General features: G+C 37.2%; 1 protein-coding gene across 1 annotated transcript in view; it reads right to left on the bottom strand.

Annotated features, from left to right (window-relative positions):
• Window positions 1-485: 485 nt before the first annotated feature.
• Window positions 486-22,118, bottom strand: part of TRIM24 (tripartite motif containing 24) — a 41,645-nt gene continuing 20,012 nt past the window's right edge. The window contains exons 8-19 of the mRNA XM_014937234.1: window positions 19,899-20,016; window positions 16,358-16,623; window positions 15,533-15,697; window positions 13,330-13,509; window positions 11,359-11,494; window positions 10,633-10,705; window positions 9,079-9,247; window positions 8,198-8,511; window positions 5,326-5,458; window positions 3,812-3,886; window positions 2,344-2,493; window positions 486-1,251 (exon numbers count right to left, since the gene is read on the bottom strand). Coding sequence (XP_014792720.1) covers window positions 1,042-1,251; window positions 2,344-2,493; window positions 3,812-3,886; window positions 5,326-5,458; window positions 8,198-8,511; window positions 9,079-9,247; window positions 10,633-10,705; window positions 11,359-11,494; window positions 13,330-13,509; window positions 15,533-15,697; window positions 16,358-16,623; window positions 19,899-20,016 — 1,989 coding nt within the window. The 3' untranslated portion in view covers window positions 486-1,041. The remainder of the gene's footprint in view (window positions 1,252-2,343; window positions 2,494-3,811; window positions 3,887-5,325; window positions 5,459-8,197; window positions 8,512-9,078; window positions 9,248-10,632; window positions 10,706-11,358; window positions 11,495-13,329; window positions 13,510-15,532; window positions 15,698-16,357; window positions 16,624-19,898; window positions 20,017-22,118) is intronic.

The following is a 22,118-nucleotide window of genomic DNA, read 5'->3' as shown; positions in this document are numbered from 1 at the left end:
CTTCAATCTCTGAATCTATATTATCAGTGCTTCTGGAAAGTAGCAGAACAAAAAAAGGTAGTTTGTCCTCACCTTCTGGTGATTTTAACACGACGGTTGAAGTGCAATATCTTTTTTTTTCTTCACCTCTTCACACTTGTGTATTTCCAAGTGAATAACGAGGCTGGTTGCATTCTGACAAGAGCATTTTTAAAAATTGGGAAAAATAACAAGAGCTTGTGGACAGAAAGGATGCTTTTTACCCCCTCTCTAAAGAGACACAAAGACTGACTAACAGTTACAAGCAAACATTTTTCCCTTCGAGACTTTTCCATCAACTCCATTAAACAGCGGCACAACAAATTTGAGACTCCTTTAAAGAAAACATTACAGAGGTACCATTGTTTCTTGCTGGTGGTGAGAAAAATGGCGCAACACAAAGTATTCTGTCCTTTACTTCCTCCATTAAAAACTCTCAAACAAATTCTTTTTTTTTTCTTTTTTTTAAAGTTATTTTTAATACACTCCCTTGCATTTTAAAATTACCAATAACTTCTTTGGGAGCAACTACACTTTCGTTGTACCAGTCAGTATTAAGTCAATAATATTACACCATCTGTTTTCATGGCTTGTGTTAAATACAGTACAAAGAAATCAAATTATGGCCAGCCACGTGCCTTTGGTAAAATTAAAAGTCTGGTGAGATCACATTTTTTTAAAACTCAGAAAGCCACATGTTGAACCCACGTAACGTTTTAAAGTTCAGTTCTATACAAACTCCTTTTCTTCCTCAAAGTAAAGTTAAACAGCTGTCACCCCACACAAATGGCAATTTCTGTGCTGCTCCAGAAGAACGATGAAAGTTTGGAACCTCAGGGGGATTCTCCTCATGCTTTGATCTCCATCAGATTTGTGTTTCAGACAAGGGGTAGAACGTCTAGTAAATATCCTCAAACCTACAAATCAAAGCAGTTGTGAGTTTTCCCCTTTTCACAATTAACAGTGATAAATATTCTTAGTTTTTAAAAAAAAAAAAAAACGTTCTGTAGTAACACATGCGGCTCATTTAAGCAACTGACGGTCTTCTCCTTTGAGGCGTTTTTTCCGGGGCTGCACAAAGTCATCATCCGAGTCATCAGTAAGTTCTGGATTATCTTTTTCACTCTGGCAGTTGGGTTGTACAGGAAACTTTCTGTCAGGATAAAGGTTCCTTAGAAGTTCTTCAAAGTACACTTCAAGCTTCATGCCAGCATCAGCCACTTCTGAATCAGGCTGTGGGGTGAATTAACAACATCAATGCATCACGAAATAGCTTTATACATAGATCACACTAAGTCTTTTAGGTGCTTTTACAAACTACAAGAAATAAAACAGCAATAAGAATGGCACCTGTGAAACACATGGTCCCAAAGAGCACAAGCCTGCAAAACAGAGGGCAAGGGTAGGTATTTTGGCCAACACACTCAGTGTCTTTTTTCTCTGATGGATTACCACAGAAGCCAATTGCTAAAGCCATACTGCTATATAAAGAGGTTCTAAAAACTCTTAAATCCTGACTGGAGGAAAAAAAAAAAAAAAAAAAAAAAGTTGGGTTATGCTGTGAAATAGCCTTCATGGTGCTAAAGTGTTTTAGAACGTCTGCTTGAAATGCTAGAATTTCTCTAGCTTACAGACCTTTTATAATTATGGTGACAATATTACTAGGATAGATGATCACTGTGACCTGGAAGACTAGGCAGCCCTAAACTCATCCACAGACACCACGGCTGATGAGTTTCTTGAAGCAGAGGTCACCACGGCAAGAAACATTTCCAGGTATCGAGGGTGACTGGATGAGAATCCCATCGAGGCCACTCAGAGGAGCCTTTATTCCCGTTGTAATTCTCTCTCATTTTGTGGTCCACTCAGTGCCTGCATCCCTTTTCCACTGCATGTTCCCTTCTGTGCAGTGAGGGATTAGTAACAGTCACTCAGCAGACAACTAGAAATCCTAAGGGTGACTACAGACCTCCCAGAATGTAAATCCAACTGAATTTAAGACTTGAGGCAAGGAGGATTAAACCAATTTTAAAACCAAATGCCCACCATTAATCTCTATGATATAAAAAATTATCTTATTTTTTTTTTACTTGTTGTCCTGCCAATCAGCTACCTTGTTTGTTACAATCCTCCTTCCTTCCATGGAAGGATCTCCACTGCATAGTCTTCTAACACCACAGTGGTTTCAAATGCGATCTATGTTTTCACTGCAGTCGCATCATCAAAATAAGTTTAATACAATAAATTCTTATGTTGTAAGTTCTACCCCCACTGCAGTTTTCCTGAAAGCAACTAAGCCTACAAAAATAGATAAAAGTATCTAACCTCGTTAAATTCAGCACAGTTTTGGAAAATCAGTCTGAAATCAGCCACAAAATCTTCCAGCTTTGTGTAGTATGAATTGTTCACTTCAAGTCTTTTCTTGATGGTTGACAAGTCCATAGGCTTTTTGATTATTTTGTAGTAATCAGGAACCTAAATGGAGAATAATTTTTTTTTACCAAATGCAGTCATGTTCATTACTTACTGTTTTACATCTTTAGCTCTGAGAGAGAGAAAGATTTAGTCTCATCTTCAAAGTATAATTCTAAGATATAAGAATTGTACTTCTAACAAATATGCAGATAGTTTCTGGAGTAACAGTGACATATGCTAGCTTTGCTGGCTAAAAAATACTCCTTCCAATGCCTATTTTAAAATAAAGAAAAACAAATAAAAACCCCACCTACATTGACTATATACGATAGAGCAACTGATTTGGATATTTTTTTGGATGTAGTCAAATGAGCCATCTATTAAGTTTCACTCTCAAGACCATCATATGATAACTTTGGCAACCCACTCAGAGACAGTATGTGGGTTGATTAAAATGAATTTTGGTCAAGAAATATGTCCTTGGAAATGGTGGTAAATTTCAGAGATATAAATGATTTTGGCACTCCAACTGTGGTTGTAGGATTAAGATTTATTCTTTCTTTAGAAAGAATTAGAAATTAAAAAATAAGATACGAAATCTATTGATAATATTTTTATACTTTTTCCTAACTAAAATCACATATTAATATGAATACTATTAAATGCGAATATAATTCTAAATTCACGTGAATTTAGTAATACGTGACCATCATATATTATTGAATTAATCTCTTGTGCCATTTCTCATTATTAAACTCTGTAGAATGTTCTTCAGAAGAAAAATTCTTATTCTAATTAAATAAAAGGGGTGCATAGGAGCGTATTACTTATTGATGAATTCTTTTCCCATGGAGTTGTCTTGAAGAACATAAGAGAGGTACTTTTCATCTGATCATGCTAGCAACTCTTCTGGCTGTCCTTGGACTTCTAATGCACCCAGGTATTGTTTACCATTTTAAACTAATACATTTCAAGCTAATAAGAAGAAATTCAATTTCATATTAGTACTATGGAGCACCCTAATTCTCGAAATCGGGTAATTTCTTTAAAAACCAAACATCCCAATTCACCTTTTTAGTGAAATCACTCAGCATTGTGAAATCAGCAAATTGTTAGAACTGACTTTTTGTGCCTATTTTTGAAGTATTAAGTAAAATCAGTTCTTGGGGAATTTTACTAGGAAATTCCTTTCCAACCCAATGTTTCAACTTTTTATTTACTCCCCTTCAGACAGCTTTAATAAAATTAAACAGATTAAATACACTCAGTGTCTGGGAAACTTACCTTCTGAAGATGGACTGTGATAGGACACAAAAATGTCATTAGACACATGCCAATTATGCTACTAATATAAAATGGAAAGAAGTAAGGTACATACTGTGGGAGGAACCGGATCTTGAAAAGCAAGACTCATTTCATGGCAGTAGAGGTACAGCAGCAGTCTTTCACACTTCTGTGTCAAAAAAAAAAAGATACTCAATTAATTAGAGAATCCTACATGATTTGTTCTAAAATAACAAACTACAGAAAATGCGAAACGGATGCTCAGTACTTCCCCCAGCCCCTAAGCAGAAAAGCGAGCACAGAAACTGTATCTGGAAGGACAATAACCTGTCATAACTAGTGGCCTACAGTATTCCATCTCTGCAACAGATACATCATCATCAACTCTCAAAAGTATGCTATGAAACCTCACACAGTTGCTAACGGCGTTATCCAGCATTTGCTGAGCCCAGCAGACATTCCATGGAATAAAAGAGCATGCATGGCTCTTGGTGCTTTACAAATCTTCAGATACAGCAGTAACATTTTTCCTGATCTGGGTATAACTGCTCTGTAACTGCAAAGCTCACAGTGACTTTTGTTAACAGCAGGAAGGAATATCTTTTCTTTGTGTATCCAAATATATTAAACTGGCTCTTGAGCCTTGAAAGAGATTCTAAAAACAGTTTTGAGTGATTTTATGCCTGCTGATCCTTTATCAGAATATTTACAGGACCTATCTTACATTTTTATAACTTACTTTTAAAGCAAAATGCAAACAGAGCTAGCTTTTTTCCTTTTAGATAGCAGCACATGTAAATAATGGTTCTACAGGTAGACTAAGACTCCAAAGAAAACACTAACTTCAGTGTATTTAGAGAAGTTGCCAAATGAAACCAAGTAAAACACTGGTAATATTTTCCAACAGAGCTCAAAACTGCTTAAAAAGTTTTAAATAATAATAAAAAACTACAAAGAAATAAGAAAAATATAAAAAAGACCAAAAACTCCCCAAAATCCCAAGAATCCAAAAGATTCTGTCAAGCAGTTCAACTGTCTGCTCAAAGGCTTTTTTTTTTTAGTTTTACCTCTGAGGTTTAAGGGAAAAACAAAAGTTGGAGACCCACTGCTTGCTTTGTAGCTTTCCCACCAGAACATTGGAAGCTGCAAAAGGACAGCAGTTATTCCCAGTGGTGTGTGTTCATCTCTGGATCTGTTAGTAAGTGTTGCATCTCTCTATATCCTCATTGTGAACAAACCACCTTAATTTTTTAAAAGGGTGTCGACAAAGCGCTTTAAAGACTAACGCCATTAGCTGATAATGGCAATCTCTGCCAAATTTGGAAAGCACAAATGAAAAAAAATAATTCTCAATGCAAGGTCAGTATGTACGACAGCTCTGTTAGAAACAGGACTTGGCAATTCCCAGAACACTGCCCAGTTCAAAACACCAGATCACAACCACTTCTCAGACATCCAGCGTGTGTTGTTCAGCATATTTACATGAAGGCTGCTACGATCTCAGAAATTATTTAAAAAGTTAATTCTCTGTTTTTACCACCACTTCCTAAGATATGCATACATTTCAGAATACAAGCAGCAGCAAGACAGTACACATTTTATCCTTACCCTACGGTCTATTGGTGCCAAACCCACAGTGTCTTCCGATTTTCTTTTTTCAGAGCTGTGAGCAGGTTTATCACAGTCATATTCCACTTCTGGCTTGGACAAATCCCGGCAGAATGTACAAATCCACTCTCCACTAAGGAAGACAAACAGACACACAGACCTCAGTGATGTAGCAAAGTCTTGGCAAAAGGCTTTCCACATACTTCTGGATAAGTTCCTCAATTGTGGGGTGTTCTTTTCCTCATCAGGTGTTGTTTTGTTGGTGGTGGATTTTTGAAACATTACAAAAGGCAGAGACTGCTGGTAAAAATGCTTTCTTAGAATTTTGTCTCCCTTTTAATAGCACAATATCATTTATGGTATCATAACAGAAAAATGGTTTGTCATAACAGACAAATGGTGTCTACCTTTTTAAGTACTGAAATTTTTCACTTAAGCTTATACGATTCAATCAAAGCACTATTAAGAGTTCTGTTTCCTGACAACAGAGAGACTTGAAGGCATCGTATAAGCCAAACAGAAGGGTAAGTGTTAGGGCTGTATGGTGAAAACTATATATTCTCTCCACAAGCTTACAACATATTACTACTCTATAGAGAATACCCTCGACAAGGGTTTTTGGAAAACTGGAAATTCTTCGCTCCCTAAAACTGAGTTGTTTCTGATTTTATCAGTTAGTTTAGGAAAACCCTATAGAGAAAAACAGCAGCATAAGATTATGAGAAAATTAGTTCTGCTTAGTGATACTCTAATACAATTTGTGAACCTCAAAGTTTTGAAAAACCTATGAAGAGTGTATGTTTTTAATGTAGTTCTCCATAAAGAACCATGCATGCCTGCAGCCAACCACAAGAGGGCTGAATTGTACTTCTTACAGAGCAGAGAGAATTCAGCAATAACCAGTTACGAGATCTGACTGCCTGTATTTACTCAGAGGTCTGTTGTAATAATAAGATCTTTGTAAACGAGAAATAGTTCCTGCAGAACCTTTTAATTCATTTCGATAGTAAGGCAGAAGACTTTCCAAGTTAAAAAAAAGAAAATCTTACTGTTTTTTATCCAAAGTAATCCAAAAATTTCCACCATCTGCTAGTTGCAACAGACAGTAGTGAATAGCGGGCATCTTCCTTCAAAGAGACTTTTATCTTCTACTGTCTTAACATGACAGAGGTATTTATATGACAGTGTCACCTCTGTGCCCGGACTAGCATCACAGAAATTATATGGTAGATATACAAAAATAGATACAGGACATGATCTAAAGATCTCATGATACAAGAAAACAGGAAACACATGAAAGATGGAGGAATGATGCATTTAAATATCCAAGAATCAGGAATAGCATGGTGTTTTGGAGTGAAGGAAAAAAGATGCAGTGACCTTAAGAATCTATAGGGGAAATTCTATCCACTGGAAGGAATCATAAAAGAAGTAGACTGACACTGCTGCCATAATATTAAAGGAATTATTTTGTGCATTTGAAGGAACTAATGCTAAAAGACCAAAATTTGTGAAGCAGAGTGTTGTAGCTGAAAAAAAAAAACCTCCACAAAAATAAGAACAAAAGTCTGATACACACAAGCCACAAGAAAAATTAAACTAAGTGTGGTTCTGAGGTCCAGGAACACAGTGCACTTGTATTAACTTTTACAGATCTGAACTTTTGCAGATTAACTTTTACAGATGCACTTTTACAGATCTGAACACTTGACAGAGAAGTTGGTTTTGGCTGCCTTGCCCCTGCCCTGGACATCATCATCTCAGTTTCCACAGAACAATCCAGTAAAAAAAGAGAAACGTTAAAGACTTATTCTTGAAGCTTTGATTTTAATAGAAACAAAGCCTTGTAAATATAGCTATCTACCTGCTTAAAAATTATTTTTTTCTTGTCAGAAAGGCACAAATGTTTTAGCTTAAGTGTTTCCTGTAAATTTACTAAGTTTTGTTTATTGTGCAAAGCTGTAACATAACATCATTTTATTTAAAAAAAACCACCAAACTGTAAACTGAAGTTTTAAAAGGGAAGAGAAACATTTTAATGTGCCATTTCCAGTGACATTTAAAAGAGTAAATATGCTCGCAGAAGTATGCTTGCACAGAGATGACCAATGTACTAGACTAAGTTTCTATCTAAATGTTTTACACCAGCAAACTATGCTAATATTTAATAAGAAAACCTAATAAAAGCATTAAACAATGAACATGTTATGACAGATGTTTCTATCCTTTAATACTAATAAGCTTATTGCATGGCATTTCCAAGTTGGAACATTGCAAAATGCCGTTTATTTTAATCAAAGATAATAATTCCAGAAGCAAATGCCAGTTAAGACTGTATTTTGAAACTCAAGAAACTTGAGTAGTTGCTTTGTAACAGCCAATCAAGAAAGCCTACTTATTATTTCAACACTGAACGAGATGTTACCAGATGCCAGTCGCTACATCCCATGCTTGGACTGTAGCCATGTTTAGGACTATAGCAAATAATATATTTAATACTACATTAGCTTAGATTTTTCTTTAAGTTTATTACTATTATTATTACTACTACTATTAAAGATATGTAAATCTTTTTTGTCAACCTTAAAACATTTTAAGACAGGTTGGTAATTCTGTGGCCCAATTTTAATAATAGATGCCCTAGATATAAGTGATCTTGCTTAATTGCAAAATAGGGGAAGAGTTTTATTATTGGGGCTGCAAATCTGTAAAGTTACAGAGGAGGTGCCATGCAAATTCCGATTTTCTGGATTCAAGACTTCAAAGATGACACTGATTCCTTCGAGGCTGAAACGTCTTGTACCAGGTTTCACAATACAAAGCTTATGTCTTTCAATGCAAGTTTAGATGGAAATGAAGGAGTCATAATTACCTTGGAAAACTCTTCAACGTAGGGACATGACAAGAAAGATGGAATACTTTGGGACACTTCTCACAGCAAAGGAGCTCCCCTCCATTTTGACATACTGCGCACCAATCTTCATTGGGATCATCCTCTTTCCTGCCCTCCCCAATGTGGGGGGGACCTATCCATCCTGTCTTCCCGCTGGATGTGTTCTCCTCCAGTATCCCTGGTTGATCATCTGTGCTGTCCGGCGCATCTGTTCTTAAGACAGCTTCATCAGAAGTGGAATTATGATTGCTATCTAACAGCAACGAAGTAAGGATGCTTCTTGAAAAGGTGGCCTGTAGGAAGAAGCAAAGGAAGCCAGACTATAATACTTATGTGAATTTACATGACCCTAACAACAAGCAAACTGACCAGAGCAACAAATTTATGTGTAAGCAGCCATGAAACTTGCAACCTGCATGCAAAACTTACTATCATTCTATAGCATGTCAACTAAAAACAAGAAATTAACTATGAAAGGCTATTTATCGCTCCACTAATAAAAAATAAAACTGATCTTTGATGCCCCCAAAGTCTAGCAACCTTATTTATGTGTGTTACTGCACTATGATTAGTAACACCTTCTAGCACCACATGAAAATTTGATGTTTGCAGGCTATTCCCTGCCTTCTCAGGTTCTCAGTGGATAAAAGCAGCCTGATCACGCTAGTTAATTAATTGAATTGGCAGAACTAGTCTCATTTTGAATTTCACTTCTTCATTTTATGCCAATAGCTTCAGCTTTTCACTTTTCCCCTGAAAAAGTCCCCAACAGAATATCAGTAAATTATTTTATTCCCCATAAATACAAAATACCCTCCCCACCAAAAAGAAAGGGTATCTTTTATAACTGTTAATATTACATTCCGAGGCCGGGATTCCTCATCTGTTTCTTGCTTCACTATAACAACTGGGAAATCAAAGTTCTCATTTGATGCACTTGACTCCTGTTTAATTCGGATCGGCTCCAACATAACAACCGGGACTTTGTGTGTAGAATCAGCTCCTGGTGGCCTGCTGGAGGAGCCAGAACTGTAAATGACAGAAAAAAGCACGAAAAAGGAGAAATTAAGAGTCAGAACGGGATGTCTTTTGTACACTGATGCTTTCCAGGACCTCAGGATGCTAATCCATTTTGCTTCTTTGAATCCTGAGCACTACAGTATTATTTCTATAGAATACAACATCCAAGCTTATTTCCTTTGATGTATATTGAAAAGGCATTACAAAAAAGGGAAAATTTTAATGGCGCAGTTCCAGAACTAGGATATTACTTGTGGTTTTGACTTCTCATTAGCACAAGATTTGCAAATAATCTCCATTTCTTTTAGGTCATACATAAAGAAGCACTTCCATTGAACATCATCCTACTTTGGAGGAGATGCAGCTGTATTTCGGGGAAGGACAGTGCTTTTCCAGAGCTGAACCATTGTAAACCATACAAGCAAATAGACCAGATAAAATACATATTTACCTTACCTTGAAAGAGTTTTTTACAGCTTTGCAGCTCTACCAAAACTGGAGCCGCCCTTTTAGAACTAGATCTGTCTTTTTTCATGTGTTCACTCGTAATAGGATGAGAATGGACAACCAAACTAAAAAACATCATCTTATTTTTCTTTAATAATAATTGAGAATTTTAAATTTAACAAAATGAATTCAAGTAGCAGCAGATCAAATCACATTTTTATAAATGCAAGTAAAAAACTCTTCAGGCAAACATTTAAACAGTTCATAAGAGTCCTTCACAGAATTTACTGTGTAAATTGAATAGAGCAAAAGGTACTCTATATTAAAAGCATCTGCATTTCCAATTCAACTAAGACGAATATGATCTGATTTTTGTCTGCATGAAAAATTAATCTCATGTCAGATGTATGCTCTAATTTATTGGAAGACATTAATGGATCTGCACTCTTCAAACAACATTGTGTAAATCTGTTTGTTCATTAATATTCCATCACTAAGGGATAAAAACATTTGTGTAGACTCACAGTGGATATCTAGTGTTCACTTAACTAACTGCATTATGGCAGAAAATTCTTAATAACCCTCTTTATAACATCAGTTCCTTAAATCTGAAGTAATTTATAGTTCCACGAGGACTTTCAATATGCAACTTTTGCCTTTAGCTGATTTTTCTGAATTTAAAACCTAATTTAGAATTGGCATTCTTTCAATAACGCCAACCTAGCCATCATTCGCAGAGTTAATATGTTTTTAGATGTGCTATTAATACATTACAAATGAAATAGCTGCTTTTAGAATGTAAAGAGTGCTGTAATAACCATCAGGCCTGGCCTGTTAACAGAGAAGGTGAGGCAAATTGACTTCTACGTGCATTAATGAGATAAAAGACTGAGGCAAGTTCTGTGGAGGTGGCAGTAACATTTTCTTTTCTCCCACTCTTTCCTTACCTCTCTCTGCTCCCAACACTGGAGGCACTGGGTGAACGGATTGGAGGGTGTATGTTTGTCACACCGACTCCTCCTAGGACAGAAGGATCAGATTAGAACAAAACACAGGTCTGTGCCAAGCCTGAGATGCGACTCAGAGAAATACACAGGTTTGGGGGAAAAATTCTCCTGCAGTGTCATTTATTTAACCCATAACTCATTTAACACAAATTCACGAGAGGATGAGAGGGAGGGACAGGACTAAAAAGGGGCCCATTGCATGTAAGCAGGCTGGTGGGTCGGTACCTTCGCCTGGCTGACCCCTCCATCTGATCACAGCAATTTATTTTGTCTTACCCTATTAAATTCTAGCAGCTCTGCTGAGATGTACTAAGAAACTTTAAGGCAGACAAGCTGGTGAGTAGGAAGAAGTAAGTCTGAGGGCCAGATATGACAGAGACCAAAGCTCTGGGGACCAGATAGCCAAAAGACTTGTGAAGGACATTTTTGCTGAGGATTGCTCCTGAAAAACCAGAGTGGGCTGTTTGTGCTGCTGTTGTTTACAACACTAAAAGATTGACTCAATTTTACCTTCTAGTAGGGTTTCTGCAACTCTGCCTTCGTTTTCATATTTCTCATCTTTCATACAAAATAAAATCAACTGATTCTGCTATCAGTGTTAACATTGCCACATTAGATTTTACCATTACACCACTTAAACAGAAAATTGCACCACAGTCCAATTACCTGAGAGGCCTGGTGATGGTACCGATGAATTTGGTGACTGCACAGTTCTGTTCGAAGGGGGTTTTGGCTGATTCTGCTCTGCACTTCCGTCCTTCCTTACAACATTATCCAGTGTGATGTTTCCTGAACAATCAATCTAAAAGGTGGAGAAGGGACGGGAAACAGCGTTGGGAAGGGGAAAAAAAAAAACACAAAATAAACCCCCCCAAAAAGCAACAACAAAAAAGTAAACCATGCCTCTGCATACTGTTGTTTTGAAGGCAAAGACCAAAATGCATTTCACCTAACTTTAGCCATCCAAAAAGTGAGGTAGTTAATTTAAAACAGATCATCTTGGTTTTTTCTAAAAAGAAAAGAAATGACCAAATCCAGACAGTGCTTTGTTTTAAGATCAAATGATTCTGCAAGTGCCAATTTTTCTCCAATACCTACAGAAGGATTACATCAGACAGGTAGTTTTCACACATTGAAGCAAGAGATGAATTTTTATCTCCACACCTTCTTTTGACATGCTCATATTATACACTCTAAAAAAGATCATAAGCGATACACAAACTACCCATTAATCCACTGCTCTTTAACGGGACTGGAAGAACCTCAAAGGACATTCAATTCCATCTGTCCCACATATTTTCTGGGCAGGGGCCATACATATTAACTTAAAATGCAAACAGCAAACCACCACTTGTTCTTTCCACCCACAGGCCAGGCCAGATAACTGAACTCTGGTTTAGGGGCTCCCAATTTACCATTCTAATCTTCTGCAAAAATCACACATTCTGGTTTGATAAAAAAGAAATGAACTTTTGAAATGTTTGGGTTTTTGCAATACGTAAGATCATGTTTGATAAGAAAATAGGTCATCAGTTTGGTAGTAGTTACCTCAATTATCCAGACGCCTCACAAATCGACTGGTATTAACTGCATTGACCTCTGAAATTTCTATTTATAAGCTAGACTTATTCAAAGTGGATGCAGAAGCCTCTGCTAGGTTAGCATATTTACAGTGATTTGGGCCATGTATAACATCATAAACTTAACCATATACAAGTAAAAAGTTTATAATACTGTGCACAAAAATCGGTATGCTAAAATGTCTCACAGACTCAACAGTTTTATGATTGTGTTGTGGGGTTCACCTTTTAAGTCTGACAGATACCGTGATTCTGTAGTCTATGTACCCTATTTTAAAAATAGAACACTTCTAACTGAGAGTTTATTGGTGAGAACACAAGACAAGTGGAGTAACAGCAAGTTATGACCAGAAAACCACGACATTTCAGGTATCTACAAACCTTAGACCACAAAAATAGGCTCAGCAGTTAATTGAAAGAATAAAGTCAACTGACTAAAACTCAACAGCTCTAACGTGGACCTCTGACAAACGTACCAATCAGAAGAAACTATGAAAGAGAAGTTTAGAAGCTTAAGAAAAGATGATCTTATGATGGTCCTTCTATCACCAGCTCAAAGGCATGTTAGAAAATAAATGAAGAAAAGTAGTACCAAAAGGAAAAGATATACAGAATATATCCAGTGTACCAACAATTAATACCTACTTAAGCTAGCCCTTCCAATGAGTTAAAAACATATTAAAAAAATGTTAAAAGTTTACCAGAAATACCATCAGCAAACCAGTGCTATCTATGGACACTGGTAAATGAAAACTAACTAATTTTTGTTAGTAACATTATGTGGGGTGGGGGAAAAATATGCAGCATCCAAATAAATGAGTCCATTACAATTACAACCTGCAATGTTATTTTTCTTTGTTGTCCTAACAGCTGTCTCCCAGAACAGTTCTGAATATTGCCAGCAACGTGTAGGCAATCCTGCATTGCTGTTGTCTGGAACTGTCTCATTTTGACAAACGGAGCAAGATATTCAGTCTAAAAGGTTTCTACTTCTCACCAACATGAAGACTTACTTCAAAACAGAATCCGTAAAACATTGCTCTTATGTTACACTTACATCAGGAAGAGATGGCAGATTATAGGAGCTACCCACTGGAGAACTCAAATCTATCACAGGGGGACCATATGTCTTCCCATCACATCCTACCGCACTAGTGACTGTGGGACTGGATGGAGTAGAGGTTGTGCTGCTTGCCGTTGAAAGGGCGGTTGAAGTTTGTCCACTGCCAATCTGCCACTGAAAAGAAAAGAGGATAATCCACAATTCAGCATTACTTTTTTCAACGGATCACATCTACTGCATATGCTGGTTCTAACTCAGCAGTTAAACAAGCAGCTTAGTTCAGGAAGCTGAATCCAACCATAAAATCCTGATTTGCTCTGAAGTTATCTAATTTCAAGAACCAATCTTACGAGACAAGGGAAGATGACAAGGAGTTGAAAACTATGAATAGAAGAAATGAATGTCAATTCTTAAATTCAAAGCTATATTTCGATGTTAAGTATCTATTAATATTTCATGCTGCACTGACAGTGTTGTGGGAGAAATATAAGAGTTTCAGTGAAATAAAAGCATTACAGATAATAGGCTGAATGCACAACTGCTCCAGTACTTTATTAAGTAAATAGCTATAGCGTCACTTGGATGCCATCAAGTATTTGATGTTGTGCTTCCCCTTAACAACTTAAAGTGATTAAGAATTTGAAATGCTGACTGGATCTCCACCCACACATACATTTAACACCATGATATGAAGTGCAGAGTCAAGTCAGACTAAATTTCTTTCTCGTTTAGGCATATGTGATTTTCAATTACTTGGCAACTGTAGGCAAAACCTGACTGCTCAATTCCTTATTAGTCAGTCATTCTATTTACTGGTTTCTGCTTTCAGAAAGACATTGCTAGATAATTAAAATACTTGAAAGAAAGGCTTGCGGACAGACCAATCTTCTCTTCAGAGGCACAGAAGTGACTTGGGTTTTGTTACTACAGGTTCTCTTAGATATTGTACAGCTTTCTTCAATTTAGTTACAATTAGTTCTCTGACATCATAAGCCTTGCAAACATAAATGGTATTACTCCACTTCTCAGGTAACAGATCAGATTCATTTGATTCTTTCCTGCCTACCTCTAGTGACATAACTTTCTTTCTCCCTCCACATACCTAGTAACACATATGTTAATATGCTTTTTAATAAAGATGTGCCCTCCTGAACATCCAGAAAACTCACTCCTGTTGGAGCAAGTCCAGAGATGGGCCACAAAGATGATCAGAGGGTTAAAGCACCGCTCCCATGAAGACTTGCTGAGAGAGTTGGGGTTGTTCAGCCTGGAGAAGAGTCCAGGAAGACCTTATAGCAGCCTTCCAGTACCTGAAGGGTTCCTATAAGAAAGCTGGAGAGGGACTTTTTACAAGGAGATGTTGTGATAGGACGAGAGGTAATGGCTTCAAACTGGAAAAGGGTAGATTTAGATTAGATATCAGGAAGAAACTCTTTACTGTGAGGGTGGTGAGGCACTGGAACAGGTTGCCCAAGGAAATGTGGATGCCCCATCCCTGGAGGTGTTCAAGACCAGGCTGGATGGGGCTTTGAGCAACCTGCTCTAGTGGGAGGTGTCCCTGACCATGGCAGGGGGGTTGGAACTAGATGACCTTTAAGGTCCTTTCCAACCCAAACCATTCTATGATTCTATGATATGATGTGTTTGCTTCTGTCCAGTTCAACTGCTCATTAGCTGGGTATTGATCAGTCTTGCTCAGCAGAGGTCCTATAATTGTGGACTTTCTTTTCTCTCTTCATGTGTAAAAGTTCAGATTTGGCATACATCTAGAGAACGATGGCAGCTGCAGCTTTTTAGTCAAGCTTTTTCCCTGGTTCCTAGTGAAGTGACTAACATCAAGGTAAAGGGTAGGATTTTCTATTTTGTCTGTTCACTGACTGTAGTGTGCAGACCACGGCCATGTTAAATTTTGCATGTGGCCAGAAATCATATTAATAGCAAACAAGAGAATGAAACACCTACGTAGCACACATAGTGGCTCACTTCTGTAATGCTTCAGCTACTTAGAACTGTCAAAATGAAAGAAACTTGACAGTTATCTCATTAAGAAATCTGTGGGTATCTTGTCATAGAGAAAAAGGCAGCCTCTGTTCTAACTGAAAAGCACTCCAGAATCATAATATAAAAGTAAGATTATATAAAGCACATTTGATGTTTTATTTCTACGTGGCGAGTGAAAAAGGGAAGGAAACTCTACCTGCTTTATGGCTTGCTGTGCCAAGAATGCCATTTGTAATGGGTTGGGCTTTATTGCTTGTCTTGGTAGGTTTTGATGTTGGGGAAATCTCATCTGTTGTGCAGGGAGAGCTGAACCATTGGACTTGGGGCTATGATTCTGAAAATGGATCAAGCGCGGAGGTGCCTGCATGAAAACAAACAAACAAACAAACAATTCTGCAAGTTAGCTGATATCTATTCAATGTTCCAGAAATGTTTACCAAGTGGCCCTTTTAAACTTCTGAAACTCGTAATAAATTAGATGCAAACAAACAGTACCACATCATTTATCTGAATGATCACACAACACATTGATTTTCAATGTTAAAAATAAAACCTAATAGATGGTTTTGAATTCTTCTGATATAATAAATGCAGATACATTACAAAAGCCAGTGAGGGCATTTCCAACTTTGAAAGTCATATGGGAGAATCACAGAGTTTTATGCAAGAAAGCCTTGGAAAAAAAGTAATGACAGATTCACTTTTTAATCATTTGACAAAAATTCAAAATACATAGCTCAGCACTATATATGGTTGGATACCATATGCTTTTTTTTTTTTTTATGAATAAAAATAGGCTGCGTGCTACCACGCATTTTGCCAGACAAGCTTAAAATGCCCACTCAGTTCTCAGTAAAGAAAATGTTCCCTAACCTAGTTATGTAGCCATGTGCTAAAGATGAAGTTATCTAAAGTTATGTATCTAGACCTAATTTCTTTCTTTTTTCTTATCTTTCTTCACTTTCTCCTCCAGCGCCATGGAGAAAAGAGAATCTTCTCTCTGGAAATAGTCATAACTCACCTGATGAGAAGCAGGAGGTTGCTGCATGGCCCCTGGCATTCTTGGATTTGGTAAGCCCACGGGACCCGCTCTGCGCTGAGCTTGTTGTCTCTGAGCCATGACCTGTTGCTGCATGTGCTGGAGTCGGAGCTGAGCTAAGCTTATCTGTGTTGGGAACTTGGACAGTTGGTTGGAAGGTAAGCTGCCTGGTGGCTGTAAGTTGGGTTCCATCGCAGGGCTCTTGGGCATATGTGGTGGGGTTTCTTTATCTTCAATTACCAAAGAACCTAGTGTAAACAAAATAAATAAGATTAATACCAAAATATTGCGGTTAGTAGTAATGCTATTTTTCACAATTAGTTCCTTTCATACCATGCGGTCATGATTCATTGTTGTACTGTAAAGAATGGATAAACATGAGTCAAAGGACTCCATTTATTTTGTTTGTTTCCCTGACAAAAAATGGTCGCATTTCATAGCAAACTGTCTTGTGCTGCAGCCTCCTCTGTATGATGGATTCTCCTAGGAAGGTGACCTAGGAGACACCTAGTGCTCCAGAAGAGCAAGGGAGCAAAGTTTCAATGGGAAAGAGTATCCTGATCCAATCATCTGATAAAAAGATTTAGCTGTATCGTAAAACTTAAAGGTACTGTGATCCTTTCTGGCCTCTGAGTCAACATCATGGAATGCTCACATGATAGTCTCAGTTGCCACACACCACCAATTCTAGAATGTGACAGGCACCTCCAGGAGATGTTTTGTCTCTCTCCACTGACTTAGAAGGAAATTTGACGAGACAGGTAAATTTAGAGATTAATGCTGGGTGAGAGATTTAATCTGAAGAGATATATAGTGTGATTACATGAAACTCTCCTGTAAAATCCTGGCTACCTCATCCAAGAAACATGAATTCCAACTAGAACAGAATTTTGTTTGATTCAAGGGAATAGCCTGATATTTGTACAGGAAAAGACAAAAATGCTTTCTTTGCTTAAAAAAGAGTGCAGTAGGGAAAGTTATGGTCCAAGACCAAGAGTTTAAAAATTCCAGTGATCTGTGGAAGGTTACACAAGAGCTTTTCAGCTCAAGTGAAAAACAGACACCTCATACTCCCTTCTCTCCCAGAGATTTAGGGCTGCTTCTCAGGAGAGAATGTACCCTCATGAGGTGGGTACACCACTTGACAGTTTGACAACTCCTGTTACAGCACAACTTGAAATCACCCTCTGCCACTTCTCTCCTTATACCCATCAGTCTCTGTGGATCCTGTGCTGTCTAGCATGGCTCATTTTGGGGTAGATTACCTGAAGCAGGAGGAAACGTCTTGCATTTTATATTCCACTCTTTCACCCCAAGAGCTGAGAAGCTATACAAGAAGCATCATTCTAGTCCCCTGTCTAGACACAGGCACAGAGGGAGTCTAGGCCAGCCCAGCTCTGTAGTGCAGAGCAGGGCAGAAAGCTAACATCAACAATGCTATTTTTATATTGAAACTTAGTAATTTTGGTGTTGCATACATTTTAATTATGATTCTACCACATCAGTCATTAACAAAATTATTAAATATGCTAAGCAAATTGGAAAAAACCTACCAACCTATTGCCTAATACCCTTTATTAAGCCTGTAACACGTCTAGTCAATGTTTCCCAAAAAGTGGGCAGAGAAAAATGCAAATGAATAATACTGTTTCCCATAGACGGCTGTATGAAATATTTTACTACAGTCAAAATAGATGATTTATTTCCTTTCTCTAAAAAAGAAATTACCTTGACAAAGAATGGTATTGACTGTGCTAAAACCAACTGTCAAACCTATACTGCACTTTTATTCTGTTCTCTGTGTGTCTAAATACATCTTCAAAAGCCTTTCCAGACTTAACATCTGTGGTACAGCTAGTTACCCAAAGGTAATATAGAGAATGATTCCATTCCATTATTCTAGAAAAAGCTTGGGCTATCATACAATTTGTGGACTTAAAACACTTTAAAAGTGTATTTTTTTTTTCTTAAATACATTCTGAAATCCATCAGACAGCTATCCTATTAGTGTACAGATGCTATCACACTGTCAGCAACATGCAGCCTAACTAGAATTCAAGCTATTCACAAAGTAACTTGTTTCTTTTACTCAGACTTTATTTAATTTGTTCTTCAGTCGTTCTTAAATTTGGCTTATCTACAGAAATTTAACATGTCTGATCATAAACCTACCAGTCTAAAGGTTGTGATTTCTGAAACAGAAACATAATGTGTCTACCACTTAAATAGATAAAGTGTTATAAGATCTCCTATGCTGATCTATACAGGTGCAGTTTCTGTTGTAGCACTTTTCAGAATTTAAGGGCATATATTTCAGCAGCTCATTAAATAAACAAATAAAAAGCAAAAGCCCCCTCTTGACAAGCATCATTCTCAGTTTAGCAGCAGTTCAGTTACCACCACACAGCTTGACAGTTCATTTCTGGAAACAAGAGATTCACTTTCAATTCCTTTCCCAAAGAAAATTATTTGCAAAAAAGGAACTTGGAGAATTTCCCTGCTACCATCCAGCATCCTGGTGGGTGGGGAAAGAGTTTGTTCACCTTAAAGCACTGCCATAACACTTTTCCTCTCTGTCTTCGTAGAGAAACATACATTTGCACCTCTCTCTACACTTGTAGAGCTGACTGCACTTTCTGATGAAAGGCAGAAAATGTCCCACAGGCATTTCACAAAGCATTCTGCACGTGACTGAAAAACAAAAATGCCCATCAAGCTAACAGTGGAGAGAGAAAGGAAGTATGACAGCAGTTCAAAATCCTAAAAAGACCTCTGATCTTAAATTCCTGATCCTAAGTTAATGAGTTCCTAGGATGCCTATCTCCATTAAACTCAGGCTTTCAGGCAATCATACAAGCAGGCTACCTCCAAAACTTCCACGTTCTGGGACTCACTTGTATCATGAAACCCTAGAAACTCACAGCTGTAAGAAACCACATAAAGACCTGTTTGGAGACTAGATCAAAATCTATTAGGATAACAAAGAAGTACATGTCCAACTCTATTAAAAATACGCTTTCACCTGAATTCCACCCCACAACTTCAGGAAAGACAATCTAAAAGCCAGACAACTGTCAAAAAGTAGTATTCTCTTCCCTGTTTTTCTGTTTTTCTTTGGCATTCTCCTCTTCATCTCAGTTCTTCAAGGGTTCAGTGTGCCAAGGAGCAAATGGGGGTTCTTGAACACTGCTGCTATGGGTTTCAGCTTGGGAAAATGGGATTGAAGTAGAAGAAAGGGCTGGAATATGCCAAATGAGATTGACATCTGGAATCCTTTCTTAGGATGTGAAGTAGGGTTATAGATTGTGTTCCTTGTTTCAGAAGCCAAGAGCTACCATTCAAGCAAGGTTAAGTTTGTTAATATTTTTTTTCCCATACAACACACTTTAAATGTCTTCCATGGGTAAGGAAATAAATCTAACAAATTAAACCAAGAAATGGATAGTGCAAAGGCTATTTATTGTCACAAAAAGAAAGCTGCCTTCAAAATAGACGCCAAAGGGCTAATAAAACTTCAACATACCTAGATTGAAAATATTTTGAGCCCAGAAGCTAGGATCACAGTGAAACTGGATGGTATTATTAGTCACCGGTGAAGCATCACACCTTGCTCGGAGAAGATACCGTAGTCGATACGTAATCTAGAACAGGAACAAAACAAGATGTTTTTCTCTGGGGCCAGAGCCATGTATTCGAATAGCATAAAGAGTCTTTTAAAAACTCACAAAAAGCCAAACCAAACAAAAACCCAAACAAAACAAAACCACAAAACAAACAAGCCCCTAGAAAACTGCGGTCAAAAATGGAGAAATTTGTCCAAGCTACAAATAAGAGGTATTCTTAACATCTTTCCCTTATTCCTAAAATAGTTTTAAAAAGCAATCGGCTGCAGCCTAAGGAAAATTAATTCTTCTCTCCTGTAAAAATATTTATCCTTCTGCAAACTTGGTCATTACATGCAATGACTTGAACTACTTGCAAGTGAAGTACAGATTCACATAACCATTGTTGGTCCTCCCCCTGCCCCAAACCTATGTTAGCCCATTCATTTTCTTTTCAAAGAAAAAAATATCCCATCCTTTGGGCAACAAGTATCACAGGGAATTTTCCATTGTAATAAATTTAAGTTTTCTTCAGAGAGTCAAAGAACAGATTTTATAAACTTTGTCTTTGAAAACTCTCAGATTCACAGATATTTTCAGACTTTTCCAACTCCTTGGTTCAAATGGATTGGACTATGATTATCTTACACAATCAGAATACTCTAGCAAATGCTCAGTATTTATCCAGTTCCTAGAAAGAAAATATTTCCTTGCAGTTGTTTCACTAGAAATAACTAACAGAGGCACTAATTTTAGGATAACACAGAGCCGATACAGAAAAACTTTAGAGTTCAATACTTATTTTTCTTGAATAATAGATTATTTCCTGGAAAAGCTCAACAGATACACTTGGCAAAATCATCTTAGCTGTAGTTATCTTTCACATAGGAATTTTATAAGAGCTTTCGGTTTAGAAGCTTTTTCTTTCAATTTTAGGCAGGTCAGCTTTAGACCACATATTAAAAACATCTAGAAAGATTTAAGTTTTTCTAATGGCCATGGAAAATTTTAAGTGCACCACTATTTTGAACACTGATTTCCTACGATTTCTGTATACACTACCAGAATAAACTATACTACACCACAGAAATTCTGGTCTTTTGTCCTGTCACCACTACTTGTTGCACACAGTTCTTTTCATTGTTAGCTCCTTATATTCTTCCTACTGTGCACACACATATATTGTAGACAAAGTCATGCATGACTAGATGAGTTACATCCAGTCAGTAATAGTCATAGCTACCAGTGTTTTACTCATGCTAGAGGGCTAGGCTGGGAAACTGATGTCTTCCTGCAAACTGTTCAGTGTACTGTTTCCCTGAGGTACCAACATTGCTAGATGGTCTTTTTCTTCAACTGCATATTGTTTATAAGATCAAGATGCCTGCAACTTAACTTGTTTTCTTACTCATAGAGCAAAGTCTTTGAAGCAACACTAAGCACTTATAAACAACATGACTCAGTTTGATGCCCCTTTTCTCTACTCAATTAAAAAACATGACTTGCTGAGGCAGTATAAGGCAGGCAAAATGAATTTAACTACTTGAAGTAAGTTGATAAAACCAAGTAATATTCCTCTATCTATAGCCTGCAGCATTTTCCTGAGTACCAAAAAAACCCAAGAAAAAACACCACCAAAACCCAGCAACAAACCTAAAACCAACCAAAAACTAAACAACAAAAAAATCCAACTGCAAGACCCTCCAGCAGGTTCTCAACTAAAAAATGAGAAAGATCACGAAAAAAAATTGTGATCCTGCTACAGGAATTAGGAAAAAGGGTTTAGCATCTTTCCTCAACATTGTCACAGATTTCTGTCACCAGTCTAGTACAATCTAGTAACCTCTGGACAAATCATGGTCAGCTCTTTGTTTGTTTCAGCTTCATTTTTATCAATTTTTGAGGATTTTTAGTGGACAATGAGTCTGATAGAACAAACGAACACATTGATTTTTACATTAAGATGCTGAATATCAGACTCTTCAATATATAAATACCATCTTCCTCTGAACTCAGAAGCTGTAACAAGTACTGAAAAGAATCTCAATTATTATGTAAGACATGTAACATTTTTCCCAGTGTTTCATGGTTCATTGCTTTCACATGGTTTTCAAAAGGTGTTGTCCCTACTTCTGCAGATC

Source organism: Calidris pugnax, unplaced genomic scaffold (assembly GCF_001431845.1).
Source record: "Calidris pugnax isolate Ruff unplaced genomic scaffold, ASM143184v1 scaffold1, whole genome shotgun sequence".
NCBI classification, from domain to species: domain Eukaryota; kingdom Metazoa; phylum Chordata; class Aves; order Charadriiformes; family Scolopacidae; genus Calidris; species Calidris pugnax.
The sequence above is the reverse complement of the archived record's forward strand: the minus strand, read 5'-3'. Positions and strand labels throughout refer to the sequence as shown.